The sequence below is a fragment of the Chiroxiphia lanceolata genome, chromosome 10, assembly GCF_009829145.1.
Source record: "Chiroxiphia lanceolata isolate bChiLan1 chromosome 10, bChiLan1.pri, whole genome shotgun sequence".
NCBI classification, from domain to species: Eukaryota; Metazoa; Chordata; class Aves; order Passeriformes; family Pipridae; genus Chiroxiphia; species Chiroxiphia lanceolata.
In genome coordinates this window covers 26134956-26152978 of record NC_045646.1, presented here as the reverse complement: position 1 = coordinate 26152978, position 18023 = coordinate 26134956, and the positions used below count along the sequence as shown (strand labels likewise).

General features: G+C 41.6%; 1 protein-coding gene across 6 annotated transcripts in view; it reads left to right on the top strand.

Annotated features, from left to right (window-relative positions):
- Nucleotides 1-18023, top strand: part of LOC116791870 (glypican-5-like) — a 434010-nt gene that overhangs the window by 120472 nt on the left and 295515 nt on the right. For all 6 annotated transcript variants that reach the window (XM_032698296.1, XM_032698294.1, XM_032698295.1 and 3 more), the window contains one exon: nucleotides 14248-14942. In XM_032698296.1, coding sequence (XP_032554187.1) covers nucleotides 14248-14942 — 695 coding nt within the window. The remainder of the gene's footprint in view (nucleotides 1-14247; nucleotides 14943-18023) is intronic.

Genomic DNA, 18023 nt, shown 5'->3' with positions numbered 1-18023 from the left:
GATTTTGTGAAGTTTAAGGCCCTGTTCCACAAATCCACTTTCTTGGCAGAAAACTTAAGTGAGCACTGAAGTTCTGTGGGGATTTTGTGGATCAAGAACAGTATTGCAGAACTAAGATAAACGTCCTGTATGCCAAAGTGCTTTTTTGAACTGGGTCTGAAATGCAGAAATGTGTTTTTTCCTTCAGGGCTCAGAATTTCTTCTGTGTTATCTGTTCTCCTCTCATTTGCAGTGTACCAGTCATTTTCCTACTTTGGTTGGGTGGTGGTTCTGTTTCCTCTCTCGGTTTCTTTCAGTGCTTCTGAAGGGCTTGATCCCATTACAGGGTTATATAGATAAAGTTTCACGCCAAAGGGTCTTTCTTAAAATAAGCAGTCAGTTCTAGGGCTTCAGAGAGTAGAACTTACCCAGTGGGAGGTGTCTATTATAATAAATTTAAAGAGACAGAAAAAAAGTGGAGAATTTACTTGCTTATGAAAGTGGCTGAATCTTGAACTTTTTCCTGAAACAAAACCAACAAAATTGCTGTCAGAATATTTCATGGTGATTCTCCCCTCACCCTCCCCTTTTTAAAACTTCATCTTTACTTTTGTATTCTGACTGGGCTAGAAATGTAATACCTAAATGGGTAGGGTACAAAAATTGATTTATTTTTATTGATTTCATGTGACCTTGAAATGAAGATAAGCATTTTAAGAGAGAAATTCTTCACAAACTTTGCCTTTTAGTTAAGAGTCTGTTTACTCCCTCTATTATGTTAAGTGTTCTTAATATAATATGAATGATACAAATTTAGGACAGCACTGAGTGATTAAAGTCAGCTGAGTTTGTAGGATAGATGAACAAGTGACCATGGTGTGGAGCTCTCTGTTGAGAAATAAACTTTCTGTCTTCTGAGAGAATAAAAGCAGCTGACTGGCTTGGATGTGTTAAAAAAATGTACTGTTAAAAAGCCAGGACTGTCATGAGACTCCCTCTTGCCTAAGAAAGACTCCTGACTTGGCTGGAGCTTGTTAGAGCTCATGATACCATTTGTGTAGATCATGGTTTTGGTGCTTTAGTTCTGAATACTTGTTTGATAAACTTCCTGTAAAGCTCCTTGGAAAGGGGAGCCCTGAATTGGAATTCAGGAGAGCACTGCATTATATTGCTGCAGTCAATCTCAGTGTGCTCATTTGTGTTGGAATTCTGCTGGAGCAGAATGGCTAATTTACTTTCATTAGAGTTTGATTTATCTGCAACTTTTATTTTTCATTAAGTTGCGGAGTAAAAGATTGCACAACTTTTACCAGAACTGTAAAAACTGCATGTATATAAGGGGTTTTAACAATTGCTTATTAAAACTTCAGTGTGACAGATGTGATGGATGCTTTGACCCTCAATTCCAAGTATAATATTTCTGCAGTTGAGTTCTAATGACCCACGTAATTTAACCAAAAAAACGTAAGTATATGTTGTAATTAGTGAAATACCCTTAACCAATAGAGAAAACAATACAGTCATAACATGACATGAGAAGGTAGGAGAAGAAAGCTAATGCATTCCCACAAAAATCTACTTCTAACTCTGTTGCAGTGCATCCATGGGTCCTGAGGGAACTGGCACATGTAGTGGCTAAGCCAGTGTCCATCATATTGGAGAAGTCATGGCAGTCTGGTTGAAGTTCCCGCTGACTGGAAAAGGAGAAACACAACCCTCATTTTCAAAATGGAAAAAAAGGAAGACCCAAGGAACTACAGGCCAGTCAGTCTCACCTCAAAGTCAGGGGATGAATAAGCAAGCTACACAACTTTATGAATTTAAGGAAATTCTGGGGTCTTGTGAACCCTGCTCATCTCAGAAGGTGTCTGGATATGTGTGGGAATGTTGAACTACAGTGTCAGGGTGACTTTATTTTGATCAAGGACTGTGCAACTTTCTGCACATAAGAAATTTCGTTGCTTTGGCCTTTGATCTTCATTGGTGCAACAGAGGCTCGTCTTGCAAAATCTCTGTAATCAATGTGATTGGAAAAAACTTACCTTTGGATATTTTCTAAGGCAGGAATTTCAGGAGAAAAATCGGTGTTTTGATTTATTAGTGCTAATGGGTTTCATGTGCTTTCCCTTAGGAATACCTAGAGCTATTTCTCCACAAACATCTGGTTAGCTATTAAATCACCAACATGTGTTCTTCTGCCAGTGCTGACCCATGTGTTGAACACATGCCAGTCACTTTATTTGAAGGAATTTGGGGGATAAATTGAGGAGAAACTCTTCACCATAAAAACATATGTGTTCTATTTTTATAGGATTATTTAAAGTATTGATTGCCCTTTAATTTTTTCCATTGAGTGGAAATTTTAAAAAACAACACCCAGAATATTTTCCTAAATTTCCAGTGATTTCAATTCTGTCTCAGTTGAAGTCAGTCATGAAAGTCTTTTCCACTATTTTTCTTCAGTAAGCTTAGTGGAATTCTTTGTTCTGACTGGAACGAAAGTCCATGAACAAGGTCAGATTCTTCAAGCAAACATGTCCTTTCAATTACCTTATGCCATTAGGATATCAAATATGTCTGCAAAATAATCTACAAGAGGACACAGCCAAAAATAGATGCTGCAGGAAAGAGTTTTGTTTTTTAAGCATTGCTTGCCTGTGTCTTTTTCTCTGAGGCCAGTTCCTCTGCCTTTAATCTTAGGTGACTGTGTGCTTCTCAGTGCACTGCTGAAGAGCCCAGTGGCCCTCACCCTGTTGGCCACACATGGACCACAGTGGCCTGCAGCTGGTCTAGGGAGCAGTGCCGAGGAGTGTTTTCAGCTCAGATTTGGGTGAGGATCCTGCATCTGTCGCTAGTTTTTGGGGATAGGAGTTGCCCAAGGGTCTGAAACATGAAAGCCACCGAATTAAATTATTTGCAGAAGATGACTTGTATGAAAGACAGTCTCTGCACTGTTCTTAGCTATGGAACTTCCACGTGTTCTTTTGTTTTGTTAAGGCTTCCCTATGTGTAGGGAGAAGGCTGGGTAAAGTCAGTACTGGGAAAGGAAGTTGATGCTGCTCAATCTGAAATCAGAAGAAATGGCTGGTAGGTTTTGTGGCCTGTGCTTTTGAACAAATGGGAAGTCCACAGTGGTTGTGTGCGGGCTGCCACGTGGTGTCTGACTGCCCTGGTGAATCTTGGTCCTTTTCCCTCCTGCAGCTGAGGTCTGGAGGGTCTGCCCACACACAGGAGCACAGTACTCGAGCCACCTGACACTTCTGGGTTAGAGAGTCTTTCTTCACTGTGGAACACACAGGACTGCATTACTGCTGGTCTCTACAAAAGACAATTTTCTTTGTTTTGAAGTTGTCGATATATAGAGATTTAATCTAGATTTTTCAAACTCTTTCTTTTTTAGTCTTATTTGTGACCTGAGCTCTTTAATGGAATTTGGACATAATTTCTTGTATTTCTGTTAGTACCGCAACAAAAGAAGAAAAAAAATACCTTGAAAAACAAATCATCTCTCCCCTGTATTTCATCTTTATTAAACTAATCCTTTCTCTTGTAGCTGTTTTTCTCTTAGATTTTTAGAAACAGGTCATAATAGACCACCTAACTATTTCAGCTGGAAATCATGAAATAGTTCATGACCTTATGAAACAAACGTATTAGTTTTCCTGCTGCCAGTTGAACTCCTTAATCAGAGGGTCAAGAAAATTCTCTCTAGAGACTCCTGTCTGGTTGCTTTTCTGGTTGCTTTAATGGAAAGATTCCCAAAAGAATGAAAAGACTTTTACGTCTTCCTGCTTTCTTCTGATTAACTCAGAAGAGAAATTTTTGGTTCTTATTTCTTAACTAGTGCAAGTTTTGTACTTTCCTTTCTCGGTAACACTTAATACATCAGAGATGCAAATAAACACCTCAATTTCTTCTATGGCTCTCAAAGTTACTGGCGACTTTGAAGTGTGTTTCTGCCAGGAAACACGAACATGCAGTGCAGCGATGTACCAGAGACAGATTTGGGAGTGTATTCGGTACTCTGGTCACATCTGGATTCTAAAGAAAGATTTTGTATTTGATACTTCTCTGTAGGTAACATCCCAGTGCTCAGTGCCTCCGGGATCATCGGTGCCACTGCGCAAGTCAAGCAACAGAGAGGAGTCTGTAGTGCTTTTGGCGGGCCTGGCTGCCTGCTCTCCAAGCCCAATTGTGTCAGTGTGCAGCACGTTTGAGTTCCAAGAGACCACCAGCGTTAAATGCCCTCTCTTTCTCTAGTGATGGCATCTGTTCCTCTCTGCTATTAGTACCTGGCACTGTGTTTAGTTGGCACAGCTTTTATTTTCTCTGTGGCTTTCATTTGCAGTGACGCTGCAGAAGCAATTTTTGACCTTTCTTTACCTGTTTATTTTTTGAATAGTGCCTTTCTTCAAGCAATGTAAACCAGCAATCTCTCTACATAGCCACATTTCACTTGTACATTAGCTGTGTCCTCACCCATAATCCCATTTTGGATTTTCTGGCAGTAGTCCACCTGCTTGCTCTTGAATATTTGTATGTGTATGTCCTATGCATGTTGTCATTTGAATGTTGTCCTCACCTTTACCTAGGCATAGGATCCAGTTAAGAGGATTTTCTGCTCCATGTAGGCCCAGAGCATTTGGAGTGCCATGATAAATGATATGTTGCCTCAGGTGCTCAAGCCAGCCCGTATGGCAGTCGTGGGTGGGCCGGGATTCTTCCATAAGTCTGGTTTAGTTCTGGAAACTATGCTATGTACACTAAATAGCTCATTCCTAAAATCCTTGTGACTAGAGTAGTTTAGCAAATCCAAAGAGGAATGATACCCAGTCTGTGGGAAGAGATTACCTGAAAGCCTTAGTCCTAGAGATTGCAATAAGGGCATTATTGTCACTTATCCAAGAGCCCCATGCTGGCATTTGTAGTGCAGTGATTCACAGCACTGAGAAATGGCTTGCACACATGGAAAAATAATTGCCATGGAACCCCAGAAAGAAGGAGGTAATTGTTTTGCACTGTTTCCCAGCGACAGTAGCATTTTTGGGTACCCGGGCTTGATATATATTGCCATCAGGAGCAGTTTTCCCCTCCAGCTCACCCCAGAAGCAGCTGTGCCCTAATGGTACCCGAAACTCCATCTTTCACTGGGTGCTCTGATAACAACCGTGTCGTGGCAGTTTGAGCTACATTAGAAATCCAAAATCTAATTTCCAGGCTTTCCCCCCACCCCTTCCCACAATTTATCTCAACACCGGAGAGAAACTTTCAGGCCAGAGGCTTCTATAGGGGAGGGGGAAATATATACATTTATTTACACAAATAAATATACTGTACAAACTAAAAGCAACTCTCTCTATATATGTATTTACATTTCTGTCAGTCCTTTTAAGTCCCTCCCTTTAACTTTAGTCCAGGAAGAGCTTTTCAAGGCTGTTGGGTAACCAGTCTCGTGGGAGTGTTCTGGGCCCGAACGCTCCCAGCTGTTTGTTGCAGTCTTTCTCCTCATGAAGTCCAAGAAAGTAGTTTTGAGTCCTTGCTCCTCAGTCTGTGTGATCTCTCCCTCTCATACCTCGGTTCGTAGGCTGCTGCAGTGTACTTCAGCTTATCAAGCATCCTCCAAGTCAGTTTTCGGCTGCCCCCGGTCAGCTTCAGCAGGGCAACCCCCGAGCTCTTGGCCTGTCTCCAATTTCACCTGGGATTCTTCTCCCAAGTGCCGAGCCTCCTCCTCTGGCCCGTCTCTTGGCTCAGCCCCAATGCTGAGCCTCTCCTCCACTTCACAGTGGAGGGAAAGAAAAAGCCCCCCTCCACAGCTTTAACTGCAGAAAGGAGGGGGGAGAGGGCTTGGCTGCAAAGCCTGCCTCTCTTCTCTTACCTCAGGTGCTGTGAATTTCTTCCTTCACAGCATACACTCCAAATGCTGCCTCTTAACTCTGGCCTAGGCAGAGTTGGGGGGGCCGCAGGGCTCCCCTTCCCCCCCGAGGGGGAAAGAAGGAGCCCAACCACCCCCTGGCCTTCTCCACCTACACGCAGCAGACACCAACAGCACAACACACAGACTGCCAACAGCTTCCGGTGCTGCGATTTATGATTTTGAGCAGAAGCGAGCAACAGGAATGGTGATTGGCTCTCCAGGGAACACTGCCCTGGCACCCAGTCACCTGTGAGCCCCCCAGCCTCTCAGGGGGGCCAATTTCAAACCATGACAACTTTGTGAGTTTTGAAAAATTATAGTTCCTGTTCAATAACCAAATTGTTGTGTTTTGAGAATTGGAACAAAAAGTTTGCAAGATTTTGGCACTGGAGGTTCTGCTCAAAGGAACTGCAGCCAGAGGTACCAAGTATCTATTCTGAAGAGACTAAACTGAGGGCAGGCCGTGTTTTAGAACCAGAATACATCCTTAGGTTTTTAGGCCATGGTCTCACTGTGTCTTTATAACAATATTCAAATATGTCAAAAAAACCCCACACCCTGCCCCCCAGCAAGACCCTTACTTGAAAAGAAACTGGAGGTTTACCTCATCCCCCAGCGTTGATTTTTTAAGACAATATTGTTCAAGCTGATGTTTATTTTTACTGGAAAACTTTATTTTCTAAGGAAAAATGGTGTCTTTCATTTCACTTGAACATCTTTGCAACAGCACATAGGGTTTTAGCCTGAAAAATAAAACCAGATGCTTTTTTTTTAATATGGCAAAAACTTTGTTCATTAGAATAGTTAGATCGGACCTAATTTAAGCAATGTGGACTGTCCCTGGGGGTCTGTCTGGAATAGAATGTTGACGGTTACAGAGTTGTCATTCAAAGCTGTTTTGCAAGTGCTTTGTGCTGTAATCCATCCTGGGAATTGCGTGCTGCTTGCTGTAGCTTCCAGTCATCACTATCCATGTTAGTGACTGATCAAATAACTGTGATAACATTGTTTCTGCTCCTACTCTAATGGCTATTAAACCTCTGAAGAACATCAGTGATGAGCGTGGTTATCTACAGATACACAACTGCTGTGGCTTTTTCTTTTGTATTTCTGTAGATTGTGAGAACTGTTATTATAAATAATTTGTCCTTGGAAAGCAAATGAAGGGTATAACAATGCCATTGAAGCACAGCTGTAGTTCTTCCTTAAGTTATCTTGGCCCAACTCCTGTTAAAACTGTGAATTGATATTATTAAGTAATGGCAGACAGGTTTGAACTTGGCAGATATGAATTATACGAATCATCTTTTGGAGTTCTGATGGAAGGGGAACGAGACTGATAGCCACAGCTTTTATAACACATCCAGCCACAGTCCTCAGGACTTTTACTGCTCTTCTGGATTATCTTACTCCAGTGATGGGAGGTGTCCATACTTCTACTGCACAAATATTCCAAAGAACTACTTGTTTTGTTTATCTGTCAGTGGAAGCCTGGTGGTGTCATGAAAGGTAAATACCACATCTGGTCTCCAGCTTTCTGCTGGTCAACTGATTTAGTTTTACTTGACACTGCTCACTTTAGAAAAGAGTAATTGTACCCTGTAATTATAGTGTGTAAAATAATGTACAACTGTACTGAAATGGAGTATACAGAAATAATAAACAGCTAAATTTAATTACCAGCTCATTCATTGTATTCTTAAAAGAGTCTGAAGATGAAATATGTAGTGAACAGGTCAAAGTCAAGCCAGCAAACTGTAACTGATTCTGTGAAGCATAACAACTTAATTGTTATTTCTCATCAGCTTCATCAAGAGTGGCTGTGTTTATGTATAGGAAGACTGCCATGCTAAAAACAGTAAAGACCAGGGAAAAGTAGGGTGTTAATGAAGAGCTTTGGCCCCACTTTGAGCAGAAGGATAAAGAGGATAAGAAGGAAATTTCCAAGCATTGGAAGTTTCGCTACTAGTGAAATGCCACAAAGGAAGCTATTGTTCAACAAACTGTATCTTTCATTCATCCGGTAACTGTAATAAATGCAAGATGTTGAAGGGAAAGGAGCCAAATATTAGTGTGGTCCTAAGAGAGCAAGCAAATAATGGAGCCACTTAAATTTCTCATTCTTCTTTTGTGATTACACTCAAACCTAAAATGTACACATGTCATGGTTTGAGATAGCCCAAAATCCAATTCCCTAGCTCCATCCCCCTCCCACATCTCAACCCAATGTGAGATGGGTTTTTCCAGACAAAACACAACCAGACTCCGAATGGGGGAAAGGGAATATATTACAATGACTGTACAAATAAATATCATAATACATTATACACATGACTACAACTATCTCTGCCATGACATATAGTATTTACAATGGATCAGATCTCTTCTCCCCTCCAAATAAAAGTCCAGGAGGGAAAGAAGGACAGATCCCTTCCAGTCTCTCAGGGCAGCAGCTTCTTCAGAGTAGCAGTCACTAAGCAGCAGTATCTTCTAAGGCAGCAGGCTCTCTCTTCTGTTTCTTGCAGCAGCTGATAGCTGGATCTCTGCCAGCACACACGAGGGGGGTATCCCCCTCGGCCACTCGTCTCCCCAAACGAGTGGTCTTCCGTGGACTGCGTTTCCCAGGACAAGGGCGCTATCACCACGTCATGTCACGAAGCACAGGGGGTCTTCGCGACAGTCCTTATCTTCAGGGGACTCAGCCCCTTGCAGAGCTCCTGTGCCCTGCCTCAAAGATGGCTGCGAGCTTCTTTGTAGCTTGCAGCAAGGGAGGGCCTCAAGGTCAACCTCCACACACCGTCCTGGCTGAGCTCTCAGGACGACCGAGCTTCTTAGCTCCTTTACTCCATCTAGGACTTCTAATCAGTAAGAGTCCACCTCCCTCCATTTTTGGAGGGATCTCCAAGGAAGTTTAGGGGAGTTTTACAGTTCTTACCCCCAAGCTTTCTCTCTGTAGAAACTTAGTTCTAGAGTGTTCTCTGCTGCCGGTCTTTCACCTCGGCTTGAGCAGCTCTGAGTCTTCCTTAGCTGCATGCTGTTTCTGCTGCTTCGCTGGTTCAGATCTTATCAGTTGGCTTTTAGCCATAACCTCTGGACGCTGCCGCCGCTTCTGCTCTGTCTCTGCTCACTCACGATGGAAAACATCCTCCAGCTCACAGCTACAGACACATAGTCCAGCTTAACACTGTTCCAAGTCTCTGTAGCCCCCAACTGGGGCTGGGGGGGGCCCCAGAGGCCCCGAGGGGCTCAGAGCCCCTTCCTCTCGTGGCTTACAACATGGCTACTTCTTCTAACCCAAAACTACAACTCTCCTCTTCCGTTTGGTTGTGGTATGTTTACATTTTTGCAGGAGCACTCATTGGACAGAATTTCAAAACTTCCAGGGGTTTCCACCCCTTGGGGTCTACCACTTTTCTTATCCTCTGGGGGAAAACAAAGTCCAAACCACTACAACACTGATGTTATTTCTGTTTAGATTCTGTATAGATAGTTTTGTGAGTATTGTTAAAACTTTTCAGTAATGTTTATAATATAATGATTATTTTTTTACAGAATTTGTGGATTTTTTTAAATTTAAGCCCAGCAGGCTGTCAATTATTGCAGAGTGTAAGGAAACATTAATGTAGTGGAGAGCTGCTGCATTATCAGGGTGGTCTTACCAGGTCAGCTCTGTGGGCAAGGTGGCAGCTTTGAGCTGCATCCAGAAGCGTGATGACAGTGACAGTAACTTCCCTGTCACCCAGGCCTGGTGTGGTTTGCACTGAGTTTTAGGACTTTGGTCATTGAAGACGTGGGGTTTCAAACATGAGATCTGCTCTCTCTCAGCCTCAGCTGATGTGGGGCAGAAATGGTTCTCTGTGCACAGTGGTCTCTGGTGTTTAGGTTGACTTGGTTTTGGGAAAATGGTTTCCATGCTAAATATTCCTGTGCTGGACCTGTGGAAAGAAAAGAATGTGGGTTTGAACAGATTCATAATCCAGCGAGTTGAAAGTTGCTTAACCTTGACTAATGCTCTCCATCTAAACCCTACAGCTGCTTGCAGAACATGGATCTCAATAGCTTTGTGAAGGGCTTGTATGAGGGAGGGAAGCAAATGAGCTTTCTCCATGCATGGCTATCATATATCAATCCAGATTTTCTTGGAAAACTTCTATCCAAGTGTGTTCCCTGAGACCACATCTGCTGCCTGCCATGCACTGTGAGAAAACCAGGTTTTATGAGATGAAGGCAGTCCTGAATGCAGGCTCTGGCGCTGCCATGTGTGTCAACTCGCTGTTCAGCAGATCTTCTCTTCAGGTCTTTTCTTGAGCTTATGTTGCTGTTTGTCCAGGAGCCTAGCAAAATAAACAGCTCCTTGGAATACACTCAGAGAGATTTTTGTAGCTGAAAGGGTGGCAAATTGATGCGTGGCAGTTGTGCATTTTTGATTCTCGTTCTGAGGATAAGGCTGCAGGAGAAGAAGTGGTGGCCTGGACACAAACTCAGAGAGCCCTTGCATCAGACTGGACTCACATGGAGGTGACAGCAATTTAAAAGCACAGGCAGCTATTCCTGCTGAAGGGAGGTAAAGTAAGTGGATGGAGTGTTTATGTGATGTGAGGAATGAGTCACAGCTACAGTGCCTGTACTGCTACTTAAAATCTACTTGTTCTTCCACAAATAGACCTCCGGGTGGTGAAAAAATAGAGGAGATATTTGGAAAATGCTGGTACACCAGCACTGGGCAGAGTGATACCTAACCTCCTCCATCTGTTTCTCCCTGTAGCACTATTCTTAGCAGAAACACTAAAATTCTGCAGCTTTTTGTGACATGCAATGCATTTAAATCAGGATTAAATCCCACTGAAGTCAACGGTGTTACACTGATGCAAAAGCTGGTATGAGGTAAGTCAGGAATCCTTTGTGATTTTTATTGCATCAGGCATATGAAGTGTAGCTGGTGGCTGGCTGAAGAGAAGGACTACATCTTGTGTGTCAGGATGGCTGTATTTTTGTCAGAAGGGAGCTAGTGCTCCCAACCAAGCTGTGCCATGCTCAGGGTGAATAAACAGGAATGCTGTACATGCAAAGCAATGTTTTCCAATCTGTGTGTGCTAGACTGAGCATAATGCAATTTTTAGTGTATGTGAGAGGTAGGACCCAGGCTGGAGGCCCAGCATGAGAACTGGTTGGCTGCTTGGCCTGGCAGGCCCTGTGCTGCTGCTGGAGCAGCAAACCCAGCGTGGCATCTCCTCAGAACAGGGCTCTTCTCCAGAAACTCATTCCGTAACCCCAGCGGTGCAATGGGAAGTTTCCAGAGGTGAGCTGTGTTTGGTCAGCTGTGTTTTGAGTTGTCCAGGCACATCAGTGGTGGCATCTAGTGTTTGGTGAGTGCATGATAAATGGTTTCAACAAAATTCTCCCCGTGGAAGGTGGTGTTGCCTGACTTTCATTAAAGAGTTACCAGTGTGTGAGTTCAAAATCTGAATCTGGCTGTTGTTTCACTTTCCCTGTAGTCTTAAATCAAAAAGGAGCTTCTGAGGAACGTGAGAACAAACCTTATTCTCCATATTCCTATTTATTTTAATACTAGTGGAAGGCAGAAATATACGTAATGTCTTCATCAAGTGTTAGGTTATTTTGGTTAAGGCTTATTTCTGCTCAGAATCAATATATTTGCAATTTATTCAGTGCTGCTGGGGAGCTTGTGTCAAGGGCAGTGAAAGATGATCAAATTATTCTCTCAGTGTATCTTTAGGCTTAGAAATCAGCTTTTTGTGAGTTCCTAACTGTTCGAAGTTTGCTGTATTTGACTGCACAGATGAGCAGCTGATCTAGTGGACAGTGGTAAATCTTCCTTGGGATTTAGAAACTTCACACAAAGTGCCATACAAGGTGCACTAAAAGCACATAATTAATCACTATAGCAGCTGCCTGCTCTGTACAGCCAGAACGCAAACTGTCCATTGTTGCCAAGCCATTTGACTGTGTGATGTCCCATTATTTCTAATTTAAAGGTCTAAGAACAGTAATTCGATTGTCTCAAACGTCTCTTAATGCCTTAACAATGAAAAAAGACCTGTATATTTCCTTCTGGAACATCACTGACTGCAGTCGTGAGTCATTTTTTGTGTCTGAGCAATGGTGATAAGGAGGCAAATGATACCTTATGGGTGTTTGCAGCACATCTACAATCACCAGCAATATTTTTGGGCTGTATTTTTAGCATTAGGGCTCTTTTTGCAGGAGGAATGAAGCTACATGCCATTACAGTTTCCCCTTATACAATGAAAAATTACATTCCTACTTGTCTCAGAATAACACAGAATTTCATTTAATTGAATACAGGATTTTCATGGTTAAGAGACTTGAAAATAAAATGCAACATGATTTCTAGTCTACAACCAGTATCCCAGGAATCTGCTGAGGTCTGTTTTCTTGGGATGTATGTTATCATTGGTTGTTTTATTCTCATCTTTCGCAGGGGCTGTCATTTCTCAGGAAAATAAGGATACTTGCACATTCATAAATGAATTTTGTTTAGTTTTCAGGAAAGGAGAGTGATGTCTACAGTTCTGCCTTTGTGGATGTGGAAGGTAAAGGAACAGCACAGGACTGTTGGCATTGTAGATGACAGTCCCTACTCCCATAATTTAATGATAAGCTGTAAGGGATTGTGTGTAGGGAGGAAACTTAAACCACTGTTTTCATGTTTTAAATATTTCTTCTGAGTTTTTTGTATGATAAAAATTATGTTTAGTTTTCCTCTAGAAATAAAAATACACACAGATGTGATGTGACAAAGAGAAAAACTTCCAGTAGTGTGCGGTAGCACAGAACAACCTGCTCTACAGTTTGTGTCAAGATTTCCATCATAAATCTAATTTTCAGAATTGTTACCAGCTATAAAAGTGCTTCAGACTGAAACTTGGCAAGGTGTTTCTCTGCCCAAGAATAAACTGTCATCTTTTTCAACTGAAGTGTATGTGGATTCTTAATTTCTAGGATTTTATAAGTACTTCCAGAGTATTAGTTGCTGTAATACTAGTGGGAATGCTGAAGTGATTTTTCTGGCAGAAGAATGCAGTGCGTGTGTGCAAAATACTGATGATTTAATATACAATGAGATATGCTGTAATATCTGTTAAGTTAAACCACACTTTGTGGTAAAAGGGACTGTAATGCTTATCATACCAAGCGAGTGAGTTGCCCAGGGAGATGTCATAGGGGAAGGCACCGAGCAGGCTTTGCTGCAGAACTTTGCCAGCATGTGCTAATCTTGACTTACATTATTGTATCTGCTCCTTTGTTGGGCTGAGCTGTGAGTGACTTGGGTTTGTGCTGCAGTGCAGTGAACCACATGGTGATGTTCGTATGAATGTAGAGTAGGATTAGACCAAAAACCCCATTATCTGGCCAGTCCTCAGGAGGTATAATGTGACAGGTCTCCTGCCTTGACTGGAACTACTTGCCACCCAGAGGAGTGCAAGAATGATTTATGTCAGAGGCTTTTTGTTGGAGAGCTTCCAAAGAAAGCAGTGGGAATGGTGTGGATTGTTATCTTCTGTGTCATTAAAAATAATCTGGGGAACTGATCTCTTCCTTACCCTGTCCATGGATTGTAGCGCCCCAGTCAGTGGTTTGAGTGTATAATATTTGCCATGTGCATTTTGAAATGTGTTAACTGTGGAACTTCTTAAACATTATTTTTTCTTCACTTTTGAAAATGGTATGGTTAAAGGAGATAGGATTTTTCTGACTTTATTATTTCTTTTTTGGTTTTGGGTCACAGCAGACTTGATGTCAAGTCCTGCCCAACCGCTGGCTGGTCTCCAGACCTGGCCAGTGTTAATGGGGAGAGAATTTATTTACACAGTGTTTTTTCTTCATCCTGGAGTTGTACTTTGCTAGAAGTGCCTCTCAAGCCACCTACTCACAGAACTGTGAAACAAAAGTTTCAGCTTCTTTTTGTATTCATTTATGTCACAATCTCTCATTGAGCTAGAGGAGGGATATTTTGGAAATATACCCAGTTGAATGCCCAAATGCAATGTCAGTTCCAAAAGCTTGTGCTCACAGGAGTCTGTGTGAGTCCTTCCTTGACTATCAAGTTTGGGTCAGGGTCTAGCTAGGGAGAAGAGAGTCATCTTTTTTAAGGAAAATAATTGTGTGTTACGTGTTACCTTTATTTATTATGCACAGGTATTATTTAGGTGACTTTCCAATCACGTTACTGGTGAAAACTGTATTACTGTAATCATATTGCAGATTCCATGTAACTGTTGGTGTTCCTGTTCAGGACAGTGTTAGTCCTGTGACTGAGATAGTGCCTGCTGTTAACTTCTAATTCTTTCTCTCCCCTGCCCCTGTTTTAGAGGCCTTTGAGTCTTTGCTTCGCTTTGCTGAAAACCACACAAGCTCCCTGTTTGAGACAGCTTACAGACCCATGGCAAAAGAAGCAGCAGAGCCTGTTAAGGAGCTTTTTACAGACATCTCTCTCTACATTCTGGGCGCAGAGACTACAGTGGAAAGTGCAGTATTGCGGTTCTTTGACAGTCTCTTTCCTCTGGTGTATAGTCGGCTAATAAACCCAGGAATTACAGATCTGTCAGAGGACTATACAGAGTGCCTGCGGCTCACAAGGCAAGACATAAATCCTTTTGGACACTATTCTAAAAACATGGTTACAGAGCTGTCAAAATCTCTTTGGGCCAGTCGAATGCTCATCCAGGCCCTGAGCCTGGGCATTGAAGTGATAAATACTACTGAACACGCGGCTCTGACGAAGGAGTGCAGCAGAGCCCTGGTGAAGATGCAGTACTGCCCACACTGCCAGGGCCTGACGCTCATCAGACCCTGCGTCGGCTACTGTCTGAATGTAATGAGGGGCTGCCTGGCCAGCGTGTCAGAGCTGGATGCACAATGGAGGGAGTACATCTCCACGCTGGAATATCTCACTAATGAAATGGCTGCCTCGCATGATCTGGAAATTGCACTGTCGGCAATGTGGAACTCCATCAATGAAGCCATCCTGCATGCACAGCTCAACGGGCCGCAGCTCTCCGCCACAGTAAGTGCTCTCTGATTATTAGCTACTCCCATTTATCAGTTTCCTTATTTGGTGGATAAACATATAAACGAGTTGGTATTGTCTTTGGGTCAATTTTTAGTCTTCAACTAGATCTTTGTTTAATAGTACATGAGAACATTACAGGCAATTATCATGGGGTTCAGTAGGGTCTGCTCTGAAATGAGAGGGTTGGGGGGGAGTTTGTTTCTTGAGAAGCAACACTGTAAAGCATAGAGCTCTGCTTTGACTGCACAGTTTTCTAAGCAAAAATTTGGGGTCTGTTACACTTGATAACGAGTAAGTGTTTCCCTGGCATGTGGGGACATTCTTCAGGAATTGCTCTAAGGGTCTAGAAAAGCAAGTTTCTAAATAAAAGCAAAGAAATTAACTTTCACAGTTTTACAGTCCCTTTACTTTTGTGTTGACTGAGACATCAGAAAGGTAGTACAGGTCTATAATAAGAACACCCATCCTACAGAAGCTGGGAAAAGAGCATGAAAAAATTCAAACATTTGACAGCCTTTATGTAAGTAAAGGATAAAAATGCACTTAAAGCAGATCCAGTTTTGTAAGTGGTGTAGATAAAAGAAAAAAGAACTAGGATGGTAGAACTGTCACATAAATAATTACAGCATATGACGGGCAGGTGTTCTCTCAAGGTGTTGAAGATTAGAGATTAGACCAGAAATGACTGAAATGACTAATGATGCAGCTGACTGCATCTGGTATGAAGTTCAACACAACTGTCAATGGAAAACAAAATGTAGCAGCGCAGCCTTAAGCAGGGTAAAGACTAATCTTAGAAATGCAGACGGGTTTGCCTGTCTTGGAAATAAAGGAATTCTTGCAGAGAACAAATAAGAAGAAAATGCACAAATGAAAAAAATTAATTACTGTGCAGAACTCTGGTCATCATATTCACATAAGAGAAAAAACAGTCTAGAGGGTCTACAGAATGAAGCTGTGGCAGAGGGTATTCTAAACTAGGGAAATGTTTTTATAGGGGAAAAATGCCTGTGTGCTTGCAACCTTCCAAGATCCCTAATATTGCAGCTGTCTACTGTAGAACACTTGACTGAGCCCAGAGATTTATAATCAGTACAATATGTAGATTATAAAAACCCCCAACCACTTCCAGTAATCTGATAAAATTTCACTGGATATTGCTCTGTTTATGTTGCTTCAGTTGTCCTTTCCTTTTCATGAATGACACTCGTGTCTGCTGGTTTATCTGACATCCAGGGATAAATACAAAAAATTTCTAAGAAAAGATTTTTCCAGGTTCTAGAATAGTGCACAGCAGGCATTGGAGCCTGCGTGCATTGCAGGTCTTCATGGTGATAATGTCTAGTAGTGTCAGCATGTATCTGTTAGGGCAATGTAAAACTTAGAACATGTAATGAACAGTGTTCAGGCATCTGCCCTTATTTTCACTCATAAGTTGTTTTTATGAGTCTAGAGAGGAACTATCAGAGTACATTATTACTGTATATTGATTTTTTTGACTATAGATGGATACCTCATATCATTCCACAGCTTCATTGCTGATTACACAGGAGTAATTAGGAATCAAGTTCAGCTTTCTGACTACTAGCAGCAAAAGTGGTCTGACATATTTGTTGTGATATCTGATGCTAAAGCATAACTCTGCATTGCATTTGTCAGCCTCATAGTTCACATGCACTTGTTTAGTTTACCGAGGGGTAAAATTCGTAATCCAGGTGAATATTGGATAATGGTGGATGAACTCAATGAGTGTATTGCTTTCAGGTGACTTGGAAGTAGAATTCTCTCTGAAGCATCTTTCAGGCTCAGGATTCTCTTTAATGATGATTCAATTATTTTTATTTGGGACTTTTTCCATTCCCTAGCAGTATGTTTAAACATTTTCCTTCTTTCATTCAGAATGAATTCAGAATGCGCTGTTGTGTTTGAAACTTCATTAATTCTTTTTTCCCCTGAAATTATCTTTTATCTTGTCTCACTGGTGAAATCTCCATGAGAAAAATGTGTGTTGTTTTAGGGACTGCTCAGTAGGATGGCAAAGATGTTTTCTGTTTTACAATAAAAACTGTGCCAGTGTGCGTTACCCTCAGCCCTTTCAATTGTCAGCAGGGTAAGATTATATTTGGAAGATAGAGCATGTTTCACTATTTGAACATTAATCTGATACTGATTTAAAGTTTTCCTGATTAGTTACAGAGGATAACCATTATTTAGAAAATTGAGCCTAATTAAGATGTATTTCCCTCTCTGAAGAAACGGAAAAGAATTGAGTCCTCAGCTTCAGGATTTCCGGCTGGAGATGGCTTCTCAGAATCCAGGCTTGGACTCTCAGTGACACTGGGGCCATTTGATCTGTATTTCCTGTTTGTTTTACTTATAGGATTATTTTTTTTTCCCCTAGAAAAGATAATTTCTCTTTTCCCTTCAAAAATATGTGGAGATCTTTCTCCATGCAGTGTGCTCTTCAGCTTCTGCAAAAGTGGAGATGTTTAACTTACATACAGTTTCCATTACAAATGCTCTAATTGGTTTCATTCAATTATAAATAATCTATGGAAAACTCATCCAGGAAAGCAGAGCACTATTAGTAATTTTCATTTATCCTGAGGCAGCCTAATTAATGTACCTGCCCTTTTAGGAAACATTTTACATTTTTAATAGACAGTATGGCTAAAAATTAGGGTTCTTTTTTTGTCTTGCTTCCTGCCTGGATGATAATGAATAATGGAAAGTTAGATTATGTTTTCTTTAAAATGGAGAAGGGGTGAAACAAACCAATAAAGCACTTAGGGTACTTTGTTCAAATGAGGTGCAATCAATTGATATTAAATTTAAAAATAAAAATCCTATTTGTATGAAGAGTGCATAACTTCAGGAGACTGGCCTCTGCTGATCTCCTCCATTACAGCCAGGAGAATTGCCTGATTTGCTGGGATAGCATGTGTGAAAGGTCACCTTTTAGATATTGGTAATCTCTCCTCAGATTTCTGTGGAATGTGCTGTGCCATTTGTTCAATGATGCTGGCTGGTCTCCAGCTTACTTAACCTAATGTGGGCCAGTCCCGCTCTGCAGCA